This window comes from Myxine glutinosa, chromosome 3, assembly GCF_964187855.1.
Source record: "Myxine glutinosa chromosome 3, kmMyxGlut1.1, whole genome shotgun sequence".
NCBI classification, from domain to species: Eukaryota; Metazoa; Chordata; class Myxini; order Myxiniformes; family Myxinidae; genus Myxine; species Myxine glutinosa.
This window is the reverse complement of record NC_136263.1, coordinates 183,688,506-183,703,649: the sequence shown is the minus strand read 5'-3', so window position 1 is coordinate 183,703,649 and position 15,144 is coordinate 183,688,506. Positions and strand designations below refer to the sequence as shown.

Here is a 15,144-nt window from a genome sequence, read left to right as displayed (position 1 = left end):
TGAATGCCATATCCGAACAAAAAGATAACTGGCTGTTCTATCCGTGCATCTCCATTGAACATTAAACGATACCACATTATCTTTTCCAATGAGGCAATTGTATGCCAGCGTACCCTGGCTGATTAAATGGGATGTGGATGTTGACTATCAATAATGGGGAACAAAGGAGATAAAGGTTAATGGATTGTCAATAAAAAACATCCAATAGGATAAATGGCCTCATTCTGTCCACTATTGTCTCACTCATTGACACCTCTGTCTGCATTCAGGTTAGTTACCTGAGATTTGTTTTTGTAAAAGCAATTGATTACATTGAGTGGAGTGCATCATCTATTGATCACCAAATATGGAAGATTCCAATTGCAATTTGGTTATCGTCATACGTGGGAGCCTCATTTATCCATAGATTCACAATAAACTTGATTGTGGTGTTTTCATTTTGAATATGGAGCATCTCAGAGGAGTTAATACAACTGCTTAGCCCTGCAAAAGGCCCAAGTCTGATGTTTAGACCACCGAGTGGTCGTCATTCAGGATTGTGCACTGTGTACCGGTTGTTAAGTGTCCTCCAATGTCGAAAGGGAGAGGTGAGATGTTACTCATTTCTCCCACCCTCATTAGGAAGGGGAGGGGAGGGCACCAAGTCCAGGAGTGATCCAGTCCGTAGAGCACAACCACGACCGATCCAGTCCAGATAGCATGACCAGAACCAAGAGGGAATAAACCAATTCAAAGCCAGTCGCCCACTGGGCATCCTCCGCCGTGCGAAGTCCTTCCTTGGCACCTCTGAGCTCCTCACCACATACAAGGCTTTCATCCGCAGCTCAATGGAATACTGTTCCCCCCTCTGGGCTGGTGCTCCTGCCTCACACCTAGCTCGGCTTCACGCTGTTGAAACCAAAGCATTCACAATCATTGTAATCTCCCGCGATGAAGCTAACTCCGAGGGCCTTTCACTCACTCACCGCAGGCTGGTAGGTGGTCTTTCCGTCTTCTACCGACTCCTCTCCGGCATTGCCCCCCCAGCTCTGTCTGTGCTCTGTCCCCCAAATATTTCTACAGGTCGCACAAGATCTGCCAACAACCCTCTTATGGTTAAACTGCCAAAATCAAGACTCTGCTCACCTTCACTCCTTCATGCCTCTTTTCTCCCGCCTCTGGAACAAACTCCCTCGCTCTCTTCAATTCAACTTCTCCCTCCAGGTCTTTAAAACAGCTGTTCACCACCATCTCTTATCTTCCCCCATCCAAAACCTTGATCTTTTCTACCCCCATTAATACACCCCAGATTCACTTCTTTCAATCGCAGACTTCATTCCTTAAATTCCTAGTCGTGTCAATTTGTTTTATACAGTGTACCCCTCCCCCCCCCTCCTTCCACAGATCTCCCAATGTCCCTGTTCTCTACTGTTGTGCTTCCCTCTCTCTCCCCATCTGGTCTCCCCCTCCCTTCATTGTTTTATGTGTCCGTTTATGGTTTTTGTGTTTAATGTGCTAGCTCTTACACGAGCCTCGATCTTGTATACAACAACAACAACAACAACAACAACAACAACAACAAAATAATCCATAGACCAGGACCAAGAGGGATTCAATCCGAAGACCAGGACCACAAGGGATTCTGTCCGGAGAGCTCAACCAGCACGGTGGGGAAGACATACCTGTATCCTTCCAGCTTTAAATGTCATTGGGAAGGTAATCAACACCTAGCACATGCCTGCACATCCTTTGAGAAAGACCACTAGTTGGTCGAACCAGACCAGAGCTGGACAGTTGCACTTTTATCATCTTTTGTACCTGCAATCCATTTATTTAGTTGTGCGAGTAAGAAGCAAAATGTCAAGGGAAGTTCGGCACTTTATTCAAGCAATAAACCTGTACAAAACATTAAATAAAAGTATATACAACTGATCCCGATGCATACTATATGGCTTTTGCACAGCGTATGCATGAAGGTTCATCAGCCTATTCCAATCGTTCAGTCCTTGGAAATATACAGAGTCGTCCAGTATAAAGCGAAGAAAGCACTTACATGGCATCGGGAGGTAAATCGCAATGTTCAAATAATCTACTTAACTTTCTCCTCCCATAGCAAGGGAAGGGAGAACAAACAAGTGGCTGGAAATGCAAGGCCATTTGAGATTAGGGCAAAATATCCAGCTTAAAAGAAGTAGCTGCCTTTTAATTTGTACACTTATCATTAAATGTTTAACTCTAATGCCACTGCTCACATACACTTATAGAAACCATAAATGGACATGCTACATGTCAGCTAGAAAATAGAAAATATTCGGAATTCGGCAAAACTCACTAAAAGCAGAATAATGCCTTTGCAATACCTAAGAGGCATCAGGTTGGCAATTCTACGTACATTTCACAAGTTACATGGAGGGAAACGGGAAGGTCTTACCATTGTAGCATCGATGCTGCACAAAGCTGGTCCCTGGTTATGGGAGTATAGGAGGTTTATTCGAACTAGACTCCTGTCGAATCCATTTGCTTCAAGGCAATCAATTGTTGGCAGCAGAGGACTCGAAATAAAAGTAAACAATGAATGAGATGACAAGCAATCTTTGCTGCTGCTGTTCTTCCGCCATTCGTTTCAATCCGATGTCCTGGATGTCCACACGGCGCACAGTCAAAATGGCTTGTGTGCGGCTAGGAAACCTTGCAGGTCCCTCGTGTACAACTTTGTGCCGGTGGGCTCTGGGTTTGATGAGGGGGTCTTCCCGAGCGTCTCGATCCTCCGGTGGCCCCCGCCCGGCCGTGCATCATCAGCGCATTCATCCCGTTCGCTTTGGAGAACGACTTGAGGCTGCTCTTGAGGGTCACGGGCAGGGGAAGCTTATCGACGAGGTGCATCGGGGTGCACGACACGATGGCCCGACTGCACAATTCCTGCAGGCTGAGCACTGGGGAAAGCCAAAAGAAACGGATGAGAGTAGAAATGAGCGGCACAAACACATGCAACTTAAAAATAAAACAAGACCGAAAGTCTAACAGCGGCGTAGCCAGGCTTGTAAAATATTATAAACCACAAACACGTATGATTAGCTTTTTAAACAGTCGCTAATGCTGCTTATAACATTAAACAAATAAATTTGGAGGAATCCCGACATCCATGAGGTCAGTTTTACTTACAGAACTGAGTGAAGATCTACTGTAATCTATATACCACACAAGGGTTGGGTACGTACCGTTTTGTTGGAAGAGACGGAACGCCGATGCTTTCGATATTTGATGGTCATTTTAACAATCGGTTTGTTTGTGTTTCATACTGAATGAAAAACGTAAAGGTAGAGCATGGCGATTGTGATATACGACAGGTTCGACGATATGTTCAGCATGAACGGCATAAAAATCAAAATGGCGGAGTGTGGAGAGTCAGTCGCCATACTGCCGTAATGACATCAGACGTAATCACAACACCCTGTCATGTGACCAGATTTTCAGCTCTGATTGGTATACGTTTGAGGGGACATACATACATACATACATACGGACGGACAAACACTGTTCTAGACGGCTTTGCCCTATAGGCTACACCGTAAAAACTGCTGTACTTCTTGTATAACAATGTCTAAAAGAGCCAAAGCATGGACAATGTCTAATTAAAAGTTTACGATGAAGCATCTTTTACTAGAAAGAGAAGCATCCGTCCATCTGTGTCACACTTCATTCTAAAGGATTTCCTGCTTTTGTGGAATAAAAAAAAATAATGGTAAAGTTGGAAAGCTAATTGATTTACTTGGAACAAAAAAAATTGTGCCCGTTTAATAATTTGGAAGAATCCCGACAGCAGCTACAATATCATAAAGATCCCCATTTTAAAAGCCCGTGTTCCAGGATTGAGGAAGAAGAAGCCAGATCACGAGCTTTAATGTAGCGGTTCCTACTTTTAAAAGTCTGTGCACAGTTTGGCTTAGAAGTGCGCACACTTGCCGGCCCTGTCATCCCGGTGTTTCACAGGCAGGGTGATTTATCAATGTGTGCGTCGTCCCTCGGTGAATGTTAAACTAGGCGTCTTGTCCACTGACATTAGTTGGTGGTGTTGTTCGCGAGCTATCGCCTGCACCCTGAACAAATTACAATTTTTAAGTAAAATGTGTTGTTTTTTTAACCCCATATAGCCATACAACATAATATAAAAAAAAATTTTTTTTTAACCCTAAACAACACTCACAACAACACATGTAAGGACAACTATCGGGGACATCTCTTCAGTGGTTGTACCCCCAAATGCAAGTCGGGGGCCAAACCTTCCCCTTTCTTCCCATCTGCCCGGATTCATCCCCATGGACTGGCCCTTTCCCTGTTGCCTCTCTTCCTTCTCTCTTTCCTTCTCTCTTTCCTTCTCTCTTTCCTTCTCTCTCTCTCTCTCTCTCTCTCTCTCTCTCTCTCTCTCTGTCTCTGTCTCTGTCTCTGTCTCTGTCTCTGTCTCTGTCTCTGTCTCTGTCTCTGTCGTGGCCCTGGCTTCGTGAAGGCGGGGGTTCACCATCCTGGATCCGAGGGATCCCTGGGTCGCTCCTGAGAGATCGATCAGCTGGCTCTGAGCTGGCTTGGATGAGAAAACTGTCTGGGGCTATACAACAACAACAACACATTTAAGGAGATGCTGGCTATTTGGGAGAGTGCTACAATGTCATTGGCTCATTAGTAGGACGTACCAGCGGCTGTTTCCTTGGTCGGTACTATACAGTACTTGTCGGCCGTTAGGAGGGGTTTTTTTCATTTTTCTTTCATCGTATTTTATAAATGAATATTTTTTTTTCTTCGAGCATAATGTGAAACAGCTCCAAGAGGTAGTGCTATAAGCTGCATGAGTAAAGCAACACTTTACTTATTTAAGGAATGTAAGAATATATGAAAGGAGCACATAAACAACTGCAGCCATGACAACAATTACATGCTACAAAAGATCCTTTTCCGTGTGCTCTACTTCATTTTACATCCTCATCGACACTCACAGATACACGTGCAATGTGTTTTGAAGTGCAACTTGAAGCTTGTTGTCTTTTGATTAAACCCATCAGTGAAGTGCACGCTAATGTACATAAATTGCAGGCAGGAAAAGGCTATGAAAATATGTATTCCACATGATTTAAAAGGACTTTAGTAGATGATATCCAAATTAGCATATGGGATTGAAACCTTGGATGAATCATCTTCTTTTTTTTTGTATCCAGAATCGAGGCTCGTGAAAGAGCTAAAACATGTGAAAAAAACAAAACAAACATGTGAAAATGAAAACGTGAAAAAACGTGAAACAAAAATGAAAAACAAAAATGTGTGAAAAAAAAAATGAAATGTGAAAACATGTGAAAAAAACAAAACAAAACAAACGTCAGCGACAAAGATCTTCATATCAATTGCTTTTCCTCAGCGACAACAGCTGCAATATCCAATTGTACCAACAATTCTCCTGTTACTTTGACGACGAAAGCACAAGTGCCTCACATGTGTCCCCTGGAGGTAGTCAGGTTCCATATGTCCAGATTTTAAGGTTCGTTCCACGTTTGTGGATATTTGTAACCATATACATTTTTGAAAAGTTTGAGGTGTTCTAAATCCAAAAACCAACGTTCCATTTGATTTTTTTTTTTTTTTTTTTTAAATCAAATCAAATTGCAAACATTGGTTTTTGGATTCAGAATCTCTAAAACTTTTCTAAAGTGTGAATGGTTAGAAATCTCCACAATATCGGAATGAAATTACATATGGAGCAAGACTAAGGTGAAGAAATGAATCCAAATCAAACAAATCAAATATATAATTATGCCCACACTTTTTGGGAAAAAAACAAAACAAAAAAACAATGGTGGAATATTGGAATCGGCTCCATTTGTCTGTCACGCTATCTCCTCCTAAACAAGTGTGGAAGTTCACCAAACTTAGTAGTTATGATCACCGCATGACAACAAAGTGCGAGAATAGTATCATTTTGGCCCCATCCCATGGGGCCCTGGAGTAAGGTCAAAAGGACAAATACCAGGCACGTTTACATTTTTTATGGCGTAGCCCATAGGGCATAGCAGTCTAGAACAGCGTTTGTCCGTCTGTCTGTATGTATGTATGTATGTATGTATGTATGTATGTATGTCCCCACAAACATATACCAATCAGAGCTGAGGATCTTGTCACATGACAGGGTGATGTGATTAAGTCTGATGTCATTTCAGCGGCGTACAATGGCGGACACCGCACTCCACCATTTTGATTCCCATGCTGTCGTATATCGCAATCGCCATGCTCTGCCTTTACGTTTTTCATTCAGTGTGAAACACAAACAAACTGATTGTTAAAATGACCATGAAATATCGAAAGCATAGACGTTACAGATCTTCCAACGACACAGTACATATAGGCCTTATGCTTCATGTCGTCATGCACAAACCTTTAGGTCGCTTCGGACAAATTAAGCCAAGGTTTATTAATACAGTCGTGTTGTTCTCATAATAATAATGATATCGTAAATATAACCATAACACTTCAATCCCAATGTCGTGAATGCAAAGTTAATAGATTGAAGCGGTGTATAGTTCATGAATCAATGATAAGCGATGTACGGTGCTAATAACAACGGAAGTAAGGAATTGGCCTCGATTTTTTTTAAATAATATCATTTTCAGAATAATGGCAACGTAATGTTAATATTATAGTAAATCTAGTCATAACACTAATCCCTTCGTAGTGACTGCAAAGTTACTGGAGGTTAAAACATATCATCTTCTACATATTAAAGTAGCGGCAGTTTTGTGTCTGTTACGTCATTGCGTCTATGGTGTCATTACGACAACTAACTCCACCGACCGACATTTTAATTTACTAGTACACCCGCTCAATACAGGAGCGGCAGGAAGGGTCATTCCTCTTTGGGGTATACAAATTATAGTCTATCTATAGTCAGGTCTCAAGAACATTGGATGTGTTCATTTACCAAGTTTCTTGTGGAGAGATCGCCAAGTGGTTTAAGCATTCGAGCAAGCACTCCATTCAAAACCGTTAAGGAATGGATGGCTTGGCAAGCGCTAGCTAGCTGCTTGGTAAATGAGCACACCCCGGGCTTCTTCTCTTCTAACAACCCTTTCAGTTAAACAGCAGGAAAAAAGTGGGTTTCATTGGTGGGTTTCAAAAGGCCACTACGAAAAAAGCCATTTTAGCGGAAGCGTCATGTTATTTACCCAGCCCTTGTGGGGTATATAGATTAGAGTAGATATTCGCTCAGTTCTGCAAGTAAATATTGCAGAACTGCAAGTAAATATTAATATTGTTTTGTAATAACATTATTATGCTATTATCATTCGTTTTGTTATTAGAAACGGCCTTGGGAAAACGCCACGATAAAGCTAGCTTAATACGGATATACACCTCAACACGCAACCACATTGGCGGCAATGGCGGGGAAACCCGCTTGGGAGCGAAAACCCCTTTGGGGATGGGGGGTGGGGGGGGGGGGGAATGAATGCGCAACAACCTTCATTGTGTAACCTGTCAAGTTTGGTTGAGATTGGGTAAGTAACGATGGAATGTATCGCGGTCCAAAATCATGAGACAGACAGGCGCCAGATTGTGTATTTTAGTATGATATGCCGTACAGGCCGAACATGTCGTCGAAGCGGTCGGACTTGTCATGCGTTTTTACACACGGAGAGCTGTACGTTGCAGCAAGTAGAGTAGGAGACCCACTCGATCGGCGCATCTTTGCCAACCAGAGTGAATTCCAGATAAGGAGAGGAGCTGCACATGCTGCAGACAGACTAACCCACAACGTTGTTCATAGTGAGATCATATAAACTCAGGAGCAGATCGAGAGTGGAACTTGGAGGGTTAATAGTTCCCAAGAAAATTTTGCTTTAAAATATAACTGCTGCAAAATGAGTACCAACACACTGGGTACACTCAAGGAGGTTGGTGGCAGAATTTGCACTCCAGCCGCCGTAAAATACCTCATTCCGTAACACCCACAGTGGTGTGTATCGGGATGGTGCTGAGGTCACTTTGATAATGTTGACTAATTGAACAACATATAGAACAAGAAAGAGCAATCAGAGATTGCAAACCCTCGCCAGGATGTATTTTCAGTGGTTTTTAAGGCTTTTGTGTTAAAACAAATATGGCGGCCGAACCACGTGACCGATGGCATCATTATTTCTTTTCTAAACTAATTTATTCCTAGGTTATGCTCAATAAATTTAATCTTGATCGGATGAAGTTTTGTACTTGTCGAATTATGACATCATAATGGAGGCACCTATGACATCATCATTAACAAATGTTATTCCCCATGGAGTTCTTTACAATGAGCCATGTCTCAATTTTTTCTATTCAGCGCTTTCGGAGATAGAGGTGCAAAGTTTTTCGGTTTTTCCAAGATGGCGGCCGAACCACGTGACCTATGACGTTATAATTATCATTAAATAATTATACAGGTGGGCTGCAGCTATGGTGAAAATTTCCTGTCAACCAGACCAACGGTTGCAGAGAAAATCATATTTATTCTGTGCGGACAAACAGACAGACAAACAAACGGACTCAAATGCAATATCCTCTCCTCTGGCGAGGGTAAAAAACCAGTGGTGTCTCAATGCAATCTCTTCACTTCCATGGTGACAGACAGCTTAGAGAATTAGAGTAGTTCAAAATAATTAAATACCTACCTTATTTGCTAACTGGTATCTCCATGCAGGTCATACTATCCTCTTCAACTAAAGTATCAAAAGAGCCTGGCTACACCGCTATTAGACTTTCGGTCTTGTTTGATTAAACTTTGTAAGGATGTATGAAATATGTGACGATGTTTGGATTTGACCCTTGGTTCATGCTCCAGAGAGCCTGGTGTTGGCTTCATGGTTAAGTTAGCCGGCTTGAGATCTCAGGGTCTTGAGTTCAAGCCCCTGTCATGCCGTTTATCAACATCAGGTGGGTTGACTCAGCCAGTCGTCCTGCCGAGGTTGGAAAAATGAGTACAGGCTGACTGGGAAGAATGAGCCACTCAAGTATCCTCCATAATCACTACTCACCTCCACTCATTCATTCATCTTTTTCCCACCTGTGGAATGAACTACAGTACCACATTCTCTTCAATCTCATTCCTCCCTCCAGGTCTTCAAGATAGCTGTCCACCACCATCTCAGATCATCTTCCATACCAAACCAAGATATTTTCTACCCCCGATACCACGCTACCCTGAAGCCCACCTCTTTGCAAATTTTCAGTTTTTCCTTCATGAGAGTTTGCTTCTGTATCCATCCTGTCTACCCCGTGCATCCTTCCCAAATCTCTCATTTGTCCAAGACTCCTTCTATGTTGTCCTTCAGCCCTGCTGTTTGTGTCCGCCCTCTTTCTGCTGTTCCTTTTGTTCTGTTGTGTCCTGATCCGTTCAGTGTTCACACCCTTCCTCGAACCTTGACTTCTATAACCCTATTGGTGAACGTCTGTTTGTTCGTTTGTGCCTCATGGACAGCCTAAGGAAGTGACTTAGAGAGGGGAGAGGGGGTCCATGGAGGGGGCATGGAAGGAAAACATCTCTCCCCCATTCGGCTTGTTTTTGTCACCGAACCAACTCATCCAGAGTTTCATCACAAGTTGTCCACAATTTTTTGAAATATCGTGCTATATATCGTTTTGGCCACATCTCCCAATGGTGAACAATCATTTAAAATATTCTAGTATCCGGGTCCGGATCTTCACCAAAATCTAATCATTTGGTCCTTGTCACATACCCAACCTCTCCACCAAGTTTTGTCTGAATCCGTCCACGTTTTGAGATATCCTATTCAAGACAAACAAACAGACTGACGGGTGAAAACGTAACCACCGTTCACCTTTGGTGGCGGAGGTAACAAGGCAGAAAAAATGATCCCAAGCTCACCTCGCAAAAAATATCTCCAAGAACACATGCAAATGGGAAAAACTACAATGGACACTGAAACGACAGCAAACACAGCTCCAACCATCAATTGGAAAGATGAAAGACGTTTCTTTTTCTTGAGGCTCGTAGGGCAACACACAACACAAACACCAACACCAACTCAAACACAAACAGGCACAGCCATTTAGGTAGGTTGAGGGAAGTGCCGTCACTTCCTGGGGTACTCTGGTCACAACAATGGCCCCGCTTTTCTCAACACACTCAGCCGGGCATTTCCTAAGGAGGAAAGCCTCCTCCACCATGGATGCCAAACTATGGGGATTGTCCCAGCTCTTATGCTTTTAAATGCCGGACGTCAAGCAAGGACGCAACACATACCATTTTAAAAGTCTTTGGTATGACTCGGCTGGGGTTTGAACTGCCGAGCTCCCAGACTCGGAGCAGACAATTACAAGATGAAACAACAAGTACACCTCAATAAATTGGAGAATGACAGAAGAGGAAATTCGACGAACTGGACAGATAGGGAATAGATAAGAAAGGCTTGATTATAACACCAAATTACACTGCTTGCGCTATCAGTGTGTGGTGTGGTTCCTGTGCGGATACTCAAAATAAATTCAAGCACCCAGGAGTTCAAGTGAGACATGTGAAGGGACATGTCCAACTATTCTGGCAGCCAAACAAATAATAAGAAGAAGTCATCATGCAGAGCATGATACTTGCAAAATCAACCCCTCCCCAAATCCACCAAATAAAGGGTTGCCATGGATACATGAAATTGTCCATTTCATTAAGATTGATAATCTTAATTAAAGCTCGGGTCAATCGGATTGATGATTTTGATGATTTTGATGATTTTTGATGTCCGAAGAATGGACAATTAAAATTGATAATTTCTCAGATGAAAATTGATATTAGAAGTTTGACCTTGAGTTGACCTTTGACCTCAAAATTAGTTGGTTTCCCAATTCAGTGAAGCACTATGTAATTGCTGTTAAATTTGCAAGTTAATAGGATGAAAATTGATGATTTTTCAGATGAAAATTGATTTTAGAAGTTAATCAACCTTGAAGTTGATCTTTGACATTTTGACCTTAAAAATAGTTGGTTTCCAAATTCAGTGAGGAATTCTGCAATTGCTGTTCAATTTCCAAGTCAATCAGATGAAAATTGATGATTTTTCAGATGAAAATGGATGATTTTGGAAGGCTGACCTAGAGTTGACCTTTGACCTCAAAATAGTTGGCTTCCCAATTTAGTGACAAAATGCAAATGTTCTTCAATTTTCAAGTCAATCGGATGAAAAATGTCAATTTTAGAAACTTGACCTCAAGATGACCTTTGACCTCAAAATCAACAGGCTTCTTCCTTATGACCAACTCTACCATCCGGTGAAGTTTCGCGAAGATCGGTATAAAATTGGGACTTGCACGCGATTGACAGACAGACAAACAGACAGAATAACGCACAAGACCAACCAATATAATAGAAAAATCTTCGATTTTGCATGTAAAAATATTTTAAAAGTAAAGTAAATTTCAAAAAAATTGGGGCACCATAATTATATGATAGCATTTTCCTAAATGTGCGTTGGTAAGATAGCTCATAGGTAGCACACTCACCTGTGAGCCATCTTGCGTGGGATTGATACTCGACCCAACTATAAACTGTCATTCTGGTGTCTCGCAGGCAGGGCAAGGCATCATCCCTCGGATGGATGTTAAACTCGGCGTCCTCTCCGTCAGCATTACTTGGTGGGCGTTAAACATCCCATGATGTCTTTTGACAAAGATTAGGGAAGTTATCACCGCCACTGGTCAAATTCAAAAATTATGCGGGCTTACTTGCATACAGTCAAAAAAAGTATGTGCCTGCAGGTCCGTTTTCGGATCTTCACAAACATCGAACGTCTTTGTCACACTCCCAACCTGCCACCAAGTTTTGTCCAAATCCGCCCACAAAGTTGAGATATCCCACTATATATCGTTTTTGACCCTCTCAATGGTGAATAATCACTTAAAAAATTATTGTAGCCAGATCCAGATCTTTACCAAAATGGAATAATTTCATCCTTGATACTGTTGCGGTTTTAGAACCCACACTTTTGTAAATAAATAATCACTTGTAAATATGACATTAAAGGTTAAAGGTTGCACCCATAGTTAGTCCACAAGCAACACGTAGACCACCTTAGAAATTCCAGTTATTTCCTTATTATGTGTTTTAGATAAGGCCGTGTTTCCAATAGTTGAATCTGCGTTGCATCAATTAAATAAGGGTAGGTCCCAATTTCGGCCATTTTGCAACCTCGCTCTCCCAGCGACGCCATTACGCGCCTCTGCCAGCAGCGGCAGCCTTCGCTGCTGCCCGTGAGCTCGCTCAAACGACGCCATTAACCATGCGGTCAGGCACGAGGAAAAAGGGGGCGGAACGCCAAGAACAAGGTGTGGCCTGTCAACCAGCCGTCAAAGGCGTGGCCAGTAAGCCCTCACCAGCCAACCAGGGCTGAGGGAATATCACCGACGGGCGTGGCTTTATGAAGCGTGGAGTGATCTTGGCTCGCATGATATAAGCGCGATGCAAAACTTCTTTCAAAGAACTTGTACAGGACTGGTGGGAGAGCATGCATTGTAACGGACTTCTTTCGGTTGGACTGCGCACACAAACTTCTTTTAATGAGAGAGAGCTGGTTGGACTTGTTGAAGGCGTGCGCCTTACCGAGAAGACTGATCCAGGAGTGCACATTTGGGAAAGAGAGATACGGCAGCGCTCGCATTGCGAAAGACTTATACGGCAGCGCTCGCATTGATAGGACCTGTATAAGAGAACCTTGGAGAGGGTGCGTTTAGCACGACCATCCATTTATTATGTACGAAGCATCCCAGTCCCCCCACTATATGTAAGGTCCGTTCGTGTTGAACGATACGTGGAGCTGCCTGCCGGGTTTCCCGCGCTGGACTGGAGTGGACCGGAGCCTGGACCCCATCGCCTGGACCATCTACTTGGACCTTCCACCCTACCAGCTACAATCCCCGTGTGAGTGTGTATGTTTGTCTGGGGTCATAAGTTAAGACTGTTGCTAAGACTGCCCTGTGTCCTGCTTCTTCCTCTTCCTTTCTTGTATATTCCTTTTGTTTCCTCTTCTCTTGTATATTTGTTAATAAACCATCTTTGTTCTTCCTACCTTCTGGTTTCCTCTCCATCCGATCGCATCCGTCCTTGCTCAATTGAGTACCTGTGGCACGATTAGGAACCGCTATAATCGGGTTTAGTCATTGTTAACAGCTCGGATCGTGGATTGCCACCCGCTCGGCGTTTTCCATCGTATCCGTGGTTCGAGCGGGAGTTATTCCCTTGTTTCCGGCTGGCGTTAGTACTAAGGTAGCAGCGAACCCCTAGGCCTAGCAAAACCTACCTAACGCCGCGCCGGGAAGGACGTTATAACTTCCAAGGACTCGGGACAGCCAGCTAAAAAGACAAGAGGATTAACCCCCCCCCCCCCCCTTGAAAAGGGGAGAGCCGACCCCCGAGATCCGTAACAATACATACCCACCATGTTTTACACCTAAAAAAAAATTGGTGATCCACCTACACAAACTTTTTGGTGGCCCACCAGCATTTCTGGTGGCCCCACCATATATTATTTGCTGGTGAATCGAACCTCATGAAAATCAGTATCTACGTTTAAATTACTATTTCCCGAACACCTACAGATCAAATTTCAGTGCTTTTCATACCACCAACCTCGCAACCCGTAATCACAGAACACTCCCGTCAGCTATTCAATCATCTACCTAATAATGTACAGCAAAATAATACTAGGACAAATTTAATGTTTGCTGAAGAAAAACTTTTTCACATATTAACCCATTTATGGCGTTTTCCAAAACAATTCTTAACTCTGCACAACTTTCAGCTATTGACGAGATAATTGTAGTCATGGAATCTTCAAAATAGTACTGAAACACATGTCACTTCTTCTTTTCAAATAGTACTGAAATATGGACTTCTTTCCTGGAAGTCCTTGCAGTGTCCATGTGTTTTATACCTCTCCCGCCCTCCCCTCCCCTTCCCGTGCCTCCTCCCCCCAAGCCCTCTCCATCCCACAGATCTCCCGATGTCCCTGCTCTCAAATGTTGTACTTGTGTGCTCCCCTCTCTCCCCATCTCGTCTCCCGCTCCCTTTATCTTATGTTTTACTAGCAGAGGTACCCGGCTTTGCACGGGAGTGGGAGGAGGAGGGGAGGGGGAAGAGGAGGGGAGGGGAACGGGGGGGAGGGGGGAGGGGGAAGCGGGGGAGGAGGAGGGGAGGGGGAAGAGGAGGGGAGGGGAATGGGGAGGAGGGGGAAGGGGGGGAGGGGGGAGGGGAAGGGGGGAGGGAAGGGTGCGGGGGTGCCCAGGGGAAGAAGGGCCCCTCCCCTCCCCCTCCCCCCCCTTTCCCCTCCCCCCCCTCCCCTCCCCCTTCCCCCTCCCTCCTTCCCCCTCCCCCTCCCCCTTCCCCCTCCCCCTCCCCCTTCCCCCTCCCCCTCCCCCTCGTTCCCCTCCCCTTCTCTTCCCCCTCCCCTCCTCCTCCCCCTTCACACCAGGGGGGTTGACTCAGCCTGTCATCCCACCGAGGTCGGAAGTCGGAACTCATTGTCGTCAAATAAATGTAGCCTGTATGTTTCACTCTTTGTCACATGCCGTTGGTCCCATGTCAATCGGATGAAGTTGAAAAATTAACGTTACGAAGGTTCTCTGGGACGTACTGATTCCGAATAATGAAGTTGAAAAATTAACGTTCCGAAATACGCTAATTACGCTAACAGAAGCGCTGGAGGGAGCACTGCGCTCCCTCCCTTAGATTCCCTCCCTCTTCTGCTAGCGCTAATTACGCGTAACACACTAATTTTAAAACCCGAAGTTTTTTTAATTTTAAGGTGTGCTGTAGTCAGAAGCGCTAGAAGCGCTGCGCTCCCTCCCTTCGAATCCCTCTCTCTTCTGCTAGTGCTAATAATACGCTAATTTTAAAACCCGAAATTTTTTAAATGTTTATGTCTCCGTGACATTCCTGGGACCATCCCGAGTCGAACAGTACTTTCCGCTCGCAAATCCGTCCACGGGTTCTCGAGATCTTAGAGATCATAGATAGATCAGGATACAGACACAGAGGCCAACTCTACTTTATATATATAGATGTGTCAGTTTGTCATTTTGTGATTCATGTCAGCTCCTACACGAGCCTCAATCTTGCATACAACAAAAAAAAAAAAAAAAAAAAAAAAAAGGAAA

At 43.8% G+C, this 15,144-nt stretch overlaps 1 protein-coding gene across 1 annotated transcript in view; it reads right to left on the bottom strand.

Annotated features, from left to right (window-relative positions):
* Positions 1–1,839: 1,839 nt before the first annotated feature.
* The window catches only part of LOC137422993 (ras-related protein Rab-40C), a 54,807-nt gene continuing 41,502 nt past the window's right edge, over positions 1,840–15,144 (bottom strand). The window contains exon 6 of the mRNA XM_068109730.2: positions 1,840–2,912. Within this exon, the coding sequence (XP_067965831.1) occupies positions 2,659–2,912 (254 nt within the window). The 3' untranslated portion in view covers positions 1,840–2,658. The remainder of the gene's footprint in view (positions 2,913–15,144) is intronic.